The following is a 9,109-nucleotide window of genomic DNA, read 5'->3' as shown; positions in this document are numbered from 1 at the left end:
TGCAAAGAGGAGCACAGATGGTCTCATCTGGACTTTTAGGGGGAAAAAATATACTCTTCCAAAGTGTCTCTTCCTGCAATTGTTGGAAGCAGAAAAAGAAGAACAGATGAGGAGAATCTGAGTCATTTACCCATTGCTGCAAGAGACCGGCAGGAACCAGGATTCAGGTGCTCAGAAAGACAGCATAAAATCCATCAGAAATCAAAGTGCAATGGATTTTTATACTGCAGCCCTGCAGAGCCAGGTCCACGAAGGTGTTTTGGGTATAGTGAAGGAGGGGAGGAGACCAGCAAAGCTGGCCACTGTGCTGGCCTAAAGTGGGTGCTGTCCCTCTGCTGCTGTCCCTTCTTGCTTCGTAAAGGGAGAAGGGGTAAATCAGCTGCCAGTCCATCGCAGGCTCAGCTTGATAGATTAAATTAAGCTATTTGTGAAGAAGTCACACTCTTCTCCTTAATAAAATTCCAGTGAAAGCAATGATGTTTGCAGACGACTGTGTTTTGCAAGTTATTTCAGGGAGACGTGGATTTTCTTGTTTTGTTTTGTTTTTCCTCCAGTGGACTTTCATGCTCCTGTGCTGAACTGAAGGGATGCAGCTTGCCCTCAAAATTTGAAAAGCATCAGATATAAGTATATATGTCTCTAAATATATATTTTTATATATATGTGTATATAAGCAAATCATCATAAAAGGGGCACAGCTGCTTGTAGTGAGGCAGTCACAGATGTTGCAAATGTGCTTGGTTTAGTGGGTATCTGGGCTATGTTTTGGGCCCTGTCACAGGGAAGGACCAATTTCTGCAGGATTTCTTGGGCCCTTCACTGGGCGAACTCGCCGCGGAGGAGAGGTGCTGAGGTCAATGGGACTGAGGGAGGGAAGCATCACAGCGTGTCCCCAAGAGTATCAGGGTGTGCAGAGAGAGTGACTTGGGGGTGCAGGGAGGTTTTTTGGTTGTTTCCTTGGTTTGGGGTTTTCTTTTTTTCCCTTCCCAGGCACGGAGCCATCTAGCACCTGGGCCACGGTCTCCCTGCAGGACATGACCCCAGATGTGCATTGCTGCAAAGGAGACTCCGCAGGGAGTAGATAGGCACTAGCTGAAGCCAAATCAGTGCTTGCTCGCCCCTGGGATTTAAGGGGATTGGCACAGCAAGCAGATAAAATGCAGGGTATTGGGAATACTGGCGCCTGGTCCGGCGCAGTGGCATGTACAGCTTTTTATTCACTTTCTTACGCTGCAGTCAAACTCGCCTGAGCACGCTGAGTGTCCCCAGGGCAAGCAATGCCAGTAAAATTTGGGGACAAATAACTGCCTTTGTGGTTTCATGGGGACTTGTCTGTCTCTTTGCGCTTCCTAAATGCTGGCATAATAAATCCTGGAGCACTTTCTCACTCGCAGCAGACGTGATTAATATAGCTGTTACCTAGTGCCTCTTTTAGAGGAAACAATTGACAACCCCAGGGTGGATAAGCACCAGAGGCCTGAAAACCCAACTATTTTCTCTACTCTGAGAAGTGAGGAGATGCAATAAAAACGGTAATTCCTTCTCTTTAAATCCAGACTTGGACATGAGGTAAAAACATTGACTTTTGCTGTAAGTGTTTCAGAGGATACCTTTTACAGCAAAAATGGTTTCAAAGCCCAAATTAAAGTAGCTATTTGTTGAGGTGGGCCACTAATTTTTTTTTTAAGTGTCTGGAAGACATCAGAGTGGGGTGACCTTGATGCCAGTAAACAATCTTGGCAGCGAGTCAGCCAGGGTATCCTTGATGTTTGGGAGCTTTTCCGAACGTGGCCTTGGCCAGCTCCGCTGTGCTCTCGGGGGGCACTGAGCCCTGTGAATGTGCCATTCGCCTTCTGCACGGGGCATCTCCCTGCAGTGAAATCGTGAGCAGGACATGAACATCCTCAGTGACTTTACCAGGTTTCTGCTCTGCTTCTTTCAGCATAATCGGCTCCACTGATTTCTACTTGTTTGTGGCAAAGTTTGCAGCTGGATGCTCATACTGCCATTTATTTTCTGTATGGGTTCCTAATCTGGAAATGGATCTAATTTGCCTCACTGAATTACAAGAAAATTAAGCTAAACGCTTTGTGTTATGCCCGGATGCATTGTGGAGCTCTCATGAAAAGAGCAAAAAAGCCACAGTTGTCATTACCGCAAGTTTCTGCTTTCTTCAGTATCAATAACTTCACGTACTGAAAAATATAAAACATTTCTATAAACAGCAGAGCTTTTCCTCGGGGCCAGGCGCTGGGTAGCTAGAGCTGCATCTCTCTCACGTCTTTCATCGCCTGAGCCCTTAACATCCGCGCAAACGTGATGAGCAATGTTCCCTTGCACTTCGTCCCCTCGCACTTGGGCACGCTTTCATTATCCGCAGTATTGCATTTGATGGTACTATTAAATAGTTTGTAACGTCTTCCTGTTGGCAACAGCTTCTTCTCTTTTGAATGGAAATGTTCTTCCTGCATGTAAATCACCTTTAGAGCCTGCTGTGTCTGAGCAGAGTAAGGACTCCGCTGCTCCGAACGAGACACGTGGTTTTTGCATTTTCATTTCCTGACCCATCGGGAAATCCTGAAGGAGGAACGTCAAGTTGATAAAACGGCATTGTCTCTGGGTCGTTCTCTGCTGAGCGCAGCTGACGTGATGGACAACATCCAGCATGCTTCAGACCTTGTGGAGGCTGAATTCAAGGAGGGCAAATGCTTTGTATGCTCTGCTATGTTTAAATGACCACATCTGCTCACTGGCAAAAACTGTCACCTGATGTTTTTATGTGGTTTTTCTTAGTTTACCGATTCCAAGCTAATCTGAAACATTTTTTCAGGTCTTGAAGTTTGCTATCTGAAAATGGGACCGTCAGGATCACAGGACGAGCTTCCACTCTGCGTTTACGGTCACAAACATCGGCTTTAGTGGTCCTGGAAAGCTCGCAAACGTGATGGTTTCAGCCAAGCATCTGTGAAGGGCGGAGACTTAGGCCACAAGCCGCAAAGCAAATAACTCCAGAGATAAGCACCCGAAGGACTGAAGCCCCCGGCTGCGTTGCTCTTGCCTGACTTCTGGCACACCTCTTTCGGTATTCCCAACTCCTCCGTTTTTGCACGTACAAGATCTTGGAGAAGAAATGAATGAGCAAAGCAATTTTTATTCTAGTTCAGAATTACTGATTTTTTTTTTCTTTCTCCCCTTTGCCAACCTATCCTGAGACAGCAGAGAAGCCTTTCCTCTTCAAAAGTCTGTTCAACGCAATTGACCTGTAAGATTGTTTTATAGCTGCAATCAATTAAGGGCTCCAACAGCTTGGCCGGCTGTGACGATTAGCAGCTACTAAGCCTGTCTTTGGGGAAAACATAGCACGCTGTCCTACGTTAGCCCTAACACAGGAAAGAGTAAGGGGTTGGGGGGGGGAATGTAAATGCCTATTACTATCCCACGGGACTCTCAGGGACTCGGAGCCCGCGCTGCCCCGCTCGGGGAGGCGAGCGGCGCCGGAGCGGGGCAATCCCTGGCCACGTAACTCGGAAGGTGTGTCTCTTCGGCAAAAGCTGGCGATAAACTTGGTTAGTCACTCTGACGCAGGGAAACTGCTCGGCGCTGGCGGCGGAAACACGTGACGCTCCCCGCTCGCAGGAAGCGCTGCTTTTCCATCAGTAGCCCCCGGCCGCAGCCTTTGAGGCTGCTGCTGGCCCCTTCGGGTGGCTGCGCGTCTCCAGGCTGGTCGGGGCGATGCTGGGGAGGCTCCTGGCTGGTGGCACCGCGCGGTGGTGGCCGGCGGCTCGGCTGCGTGCCCGGGCCCCCAGCGCGGCTCTCCCGTTCCCGCGCCCCAGGAGAGGGCTTGGCGACGCGGCCAGGGGCACGCGGGACGCTGCTTCTCGGACGGCGAATCCAGGTGGGTAGCAATGCTTTGGTGGCGGCTTCGCTGCAGTGCCGAAGGGAGGTTATTTGCAGCGAGCCGCGAGAAGAGGACGCTGGTTCTTCTCTGTGGCTGTGTCGGTTCAGTGCTGCGTCCCCCGGGGTTATAATCGCTCCTCAGATGCCAAGTGAGTCCAGGGATCGGACTAACACGGCGTAAAACTTCTCCTTTTACGTAGTGCTTCTTCTGCAGTGGCTAATGCAAAACTGATGCTTCGTGTCACGAAATCTGCTAAGGACAAAGAATAATGTTCCTCTAGGTGTCTGTGGAGGGATGAGAACCACACGGGGACGCGATGCCCTATCCTTCGTCGGAGATGAGAGGAGGACTGGGAGCTCGGACAGGGAGCTGAGCTGGCTTGGCATCAGCAGCTTGCGAGATGGGTTCCTTGCACCTTTGCTGTGAAAGACAGGGTTGTGTCCGTGCCTGGGCAGCCTGCTACCTCCTCTTTTTAATCCACCACGGCTCTGGCTTTGTGGGCTTCTTGCCTGCCCTCCCCGGTGTGTCCAGGGAGAAGGGCAAAGATGCCTTTTCCTGGTGCTCCTGTGGGATCGCTGCTGGCCTCCGGCACAGGCTTTGCCCTCCGAAGTGAAGTTGCCCTCTTAGTGATCTGTCCTGCCGCTTGCTACAGACAGGACTTGGGCTCTTCACGGCGTTTCAGAGGCAGCTCTGCTGCTCTCCAAGGCACGCTGTGGCAGCAGCGACAGAAACAGGGGAAGCGGGAGATTAAATATAAACCTTGGTCCCCGTACTACCAGGTATAACTGCAATTATTTTTTTTAAGTTTTCCTCTCATGAGCACCAGTGGTCGAACGACACCCAGGGAGCGAGGGGCAGCGGCAGCTGGAGCCCAGGCGCCTGGGTGCCCAGGGCATGTGGAAAGGGGAGGAAGCCATCAGGCATGTCAAAGCACCCATCCCATGTTTGCAAGCACAGGCATCGTCATCCAGGACCTGCCTGGATGCACAAGTCCCAGATGCCTTGCAGTGCTCTTCCTTTACAGAGGGGCAACGCAGAAACAAGGCATTGCATCGCTGCGGGATTTGGGCTGGCCGTTGCTTACTCTGTTTTACCAGTGGTCTCACTGCCACCAGCCTGGCACTGGGTTTATTCCCATTAAGAGGTGTGGGAGTCCCTTTCTCACGCTGCTCACGGTAGCAGCATGGTAATGGCATCACCTGGGCACGAGCTGTATTGTGACAGCCCTTGCCTTGGTTGGTGCTCTCGGGATGGGAATGTGGGCAAGTAGTTACTAGCGCCGTGGACAGCTTGTTCAACCTGACAGTTGGGCCAACAGTTGGGTTGTTGAATCCTGTTGACATTAAAAAGTATATTTGGCTCTTAAAGAATAATAAAAAAAAATTCGTTATTTTCGACCCTTTTCCCCTTTCACTGTAGCTTTTTTTTTTCCTTCTTTGCCAATTTAAACTTAGTTCACAGCTTTCTTTCACATATCTCTTGCAGCTTCTCAGCCATTCAAAAACGACAGAAAGCCTACGAATTTTGATAAAAAGGTGTTAGTATGGGCAGGACGCTTTAAAAGGGAGGAGGAGATTCCAGCCCTCATATCGTAAGTAGACCTGTGCTCTCTGACGGGAAACCCTTCTCACGTGAACCACGCTTTCAGATGCAAACGCGCAGACTGAAACTCCAGCTTGGGCATTGGCCAGGAGCGTGCTCACGTGGCGAGAGTGGCTGCGCGGTACGGGCTTCACGTGGGTGAGCTGCTACCACCACCGGATTCCCAAAATAATCCGAAATTTCAGAAGCATGAAGTTTTGTTCACCCCCCTGTGAAGCAAACTGGATTCAATCGCGTTAGATATCAGAAACTTCAGACTAAGACAGAGAGTTTTGTAAAATGAGTGACTTAAGTTCAGGAGTCACCATGGTAAAATATCATCCATTTTGAGTTTTACATGCTTTGCTAGTTTTTAATGATTAGCAATTAATAATGATATATGAGTTTTAAGAGAGTTGGGGCTATCTATAGCGCTGGTGGCAGACACCTGCAGCATGTTCCTTGCATCTAGCCTATGGTTTCTTGTCCATATTGGGGTATTTTCTTAAAGGATTGCCACTCATTGCTGGAGACCTAATGCTGCCTGACTTGTGACATTCCAGGGGGCTCTTCCAGCTGGTCCTCCCCTTGCAGATGTGATTAAGCCACAGCTGGATGCCGTTTCATGAATGACTTTAAGTTGTCACACTAAAGTCTCTTGCAAGCGTCACCTCTCGGAGAGATGTCAGGAGTCGCTTGTGGGAGGTGGCAGAGATTTCTCGGTGATGGCTGTGACTGTTCAGCAGTTCAATGACACACCTCCAGGTGGATCATGGAGCCACCAGCCTCCAGGCTCAGCCTCTGCTGGCAGTAACGTCTCTGGGCTGCCTGGTCCTGCGGGCAGCTGGGATGGAAATAAGGCCTCGGACTGTGGCAGCACTCACTGTGCTGCGTTCTGCAAGAAAACTGTTGCTTTTAGCCCAAATGTCATGCGTGTGCTCTTGCTGCAGTGAGGGTGGTGGAGCCTGCTGCTGGCCACCTGCCCGCCACGGGCTGGTGCTCCTGCAGCCACCATGGGTGTCTCCCAGTGCTGCGCAGAGCCCTGGGTGCTGCCATGCGATGTCCAGGGATGTGCCCCTGCTAAAGTCATTGCTGCAATGAAAAGGCTTTTCTGCCCTTGCGGTTTATCAGCTGTTCTCCCTCCCACGCATTAAATGAAGGCACAAGGGCAGGAGTTGTCACTGTTGACAGCAGCAAGACCTCACCTGTGTGGGGTTTGGCTAAACTTTGCATATGTTTTTTGAGTCCTCCCATGAGCACCTGAAGAAAGAGAAAGCAGAAGAGCATTGTACGTAAATAGCTAGTCGCTGGAAGGATTCGGGATTCCTTACCCAGCTCTCCAGTGTCTTGCTTTGCCCTTGCTGCCGCGGGATGGAAATTCTGTTCTCTTTTTTGCAGGTCCGAGGTCCTCGATGCTGCGAGGAACAGAGTGAGGATAAAAGTTTGTTACGTCATGATTGCGCTGACCTTGCTGGGCTGTTTGGCCATGGTAGTCTCAGGCAAAGAAGTGAGTACTTTTTCGGAGTGAGGGGAAAACTGTCCCACTTCACATAGGGTCTATGTATGCCAGGTGAGGCAAAGACTTTTAAAGTAAAGTGCATATCAGTAATACTTGCAGGGGACTTGCAGCACCACATTCTCTGAGGGACAGATGGGCTTTGGCAAGTGTTGCTGGCTGGTTAACGTTTTCCTCTTGACCTGCTTTACCCTAACTTGATGTACTGCAATGCCCTATATATTGGAGTCTTGGGGAAAGGCTGTGCCAAAGGTTACAGAATAACTGAGATAACATCAGCAAGCTTTGGAACAGGCTACAAACACAGCAGTCCTGATGCACTGCCCTGCTTTGACCTCATCATCAGGCCTGTCCTGCCCAGCCGCCACAGGCAATGGGCTCCCAGTGGCCTTGCCGAGGACGCTGCCTTTGGCCACCATGTCTCCCAAAAGCTGTTACTCAGATTTGCTTCTCCCGTTCTGTTGATGGGGAAGGAGAGTCTCCAGCTCCTGGCGTGGGCTAGCACGTCCCAGCCATGCGTGCCGGGCCGCAAGCAGGAGCCCCTGGATGGAGCAGCTGAGTCCAGAGCGGATGGGAATGGTGGCCTGATGCTCCTGACCAGAATCAGCTGAGCAAACAGTGACAACGGAACCCCATGCCCCCCAAAATCCAAGAATCTCTCCACATCCAATTTTTCATCACTGGAAGCTGTACCATTTTTCCTACCTGCTTATGCCCCTCTATATGCAATATGCAGTACGATTTTTCTGCTAATCAGAAGCTACAAATGCTGACAATCTGGTAAAGAAAGGAAATACATTAACTTCTTGCATTGCAAAATATTAAAAAAGAACAGTGGGTTATCAAAGCAAGTGGTGCAAGGAGGGGAAATTTATTAGTGGGAAATGTTCTCATGCAATGATTTTCACCGTTTATTTTCTAAGGCTGCTAAAAGGGATCACACGCTGCTGAGAATGAATATAGAAAAGAAGGCCAAATGGAGGGCTGAAGCAGAGAAAGATCAGGAGGCAGCTGTTGAGACGCCACAATGATCAAGAACAGATTTATTTTAACAGCAGGAGATAAGTGTGTTGCACATGCGGCATATGTACCTGTCTTCATTTAACTCTTTGGATCTTTCTCCCACAACTTTCTCAGGGCAAAGACTTCATTGCTTAAAAATTGCCCCATATGAACTGTGAAATTCCTACGGAAATTCCAGCAAATGCTTTCTGTGGCCTCTGGTCTTTGCCACTGCATTCAGCTGAAATACAGAAATCTTGTCTCCTAACTGGAAATTGGGATGGGTGCAGGACCCCCCAGATCAGGATCGGCTCTGTATGGTGCCACTGACGCTCCGTGTGGCCACCAATGTGTCCTCTCCAAGCCAGGAAAGGTGTGGCCCTGCATCAGGGAGCACCCGAGTCCACGAAATTCCTCTAACGACAACAGACTTGGCCAAAGTGACTGTGATTTTAAAACATAATTCAGAACTCTTTTTTTTTTTTTTTTTTTTTTTTTCCCCCCCCCCTGCCCCGGAGAGGTCAATTATGTGTCTACCTCCGAGCCTGCTGCACTTCTCTGGTTTTGCTTTTTGATCTTCTAGTTCTGGACATTGTCATAAAAGTTCCGCGGCACTTGTTTGGTTGTGGTTTTAGTCAGGATTAATTGTTAATACATGGTTTGCTACAATTGGATTATTTTTAATCATCATAGTTCATTAATTCATAATAAAACAGCTATCCAATTACATCTAAAATAAAAGCATCTCTTCGTAGCTTCATTTAAAGTGTCACCAAACTCTCTAGGATGATGTTTAACAGATGGGAAAGATCCTAATGAAATATTGAAAGTTACATTTCCATAAAGCAATTAAATTTTAATGCATCATTCATAGTGCCTCGGGCCTTGGGTGACGACTGCGCTGAACCAGGCACCAAAGGATGTGGAGAGACAAAATGCATCCATCTTTCCGTGGATGGTGACTAACACCGTAACCGTGCTCAGCCCTCACATAGGATCTTGAGCAGCACACCAAGGCCTTGCTTCACTTCTGCTGTGTCCGTCACTCCTGCCATTCACATTGGCCACAGTCAGAGGAGCACAAACGCATTCAGTAGCTTTTTTTTGGCCTC

The 9,109-nt window shown here is 49.2% G+C and overlaps 1 protein-coding gene across 1 annotated transcript; it reads left to right on the top strand.

Annotated features, from left to right (window-relative positions):
• Window positions 1–3,353: 3,353 nt before the first annotated feature.
• LOC104150626 (protein FAM162B) lies at window positions 3,354–8,865 on the top strand. Its single transcript, XM_068957191.1, has 4 exons — window positions 3,354–3,895; window positions 5,384–5,489; window positions 6,878–6,986; window positions 7,919–8,865. The coding sequence occupies exons 1-4, from the start codon at window positions 3,733–3,735 to the stop codon at window positions 8,024–8,026; spliced, it is 486 nt and encodes a 161-aa protein (XP_068813292.1). The 5' UTR covers window positions 3,354–3,732; the 3' UTR covers window positions 8,027–8,865.
• The last annotated feature ends 244 nt before the right edge of the window (window positions 8,866–9,109 follow it).

This window comes from Struthio camelus, chromosome 11 (assembly GCF_040807025.1).
Source record: "Struthio camelus isolate bStrCam1 chromosome 11, bStrCam1.hap1, whole genome shotgun sequence".
Classification (NCBI taxonomy): domain Eukaryota; kingdom Metazoa; phylum Chordata; class Aves; order Struthioniformes; family Struthionidae; genus Struthio; species Struthio camelus.
The sequence above is the reverse complement of the archived record's forward strand: the minus strand, read 5'-3'. Positions and strand labels throughout refer to the sequence as shown.

Excerpts from the sequence above, each read along its gene's own strand:
- LOC104150626 (XM_068957191.1), top strand. The coding sequence starts at position 3,733 with ATGCTGGGGAGGCTCCTGGCTGGTGGCACCGCGCGGTGGTGGCCGGCG. Across the intron at positions 5,490-6,877 it reads GAGATTCCAGCCCTCATATC|GTCCGAGGTCCTCGATGCTG; the intron begins GTAAGTAGACCT and ends TCTTTTTTGCAG. Across the intron at positions 6,987-7,918 it reads TGGTAGTCTCAGGCAAAGAA|GCTGCTAAAAGGGATCACAC; the intron begins GTGAGTACTTTT and ends TTATTTTCTAAG.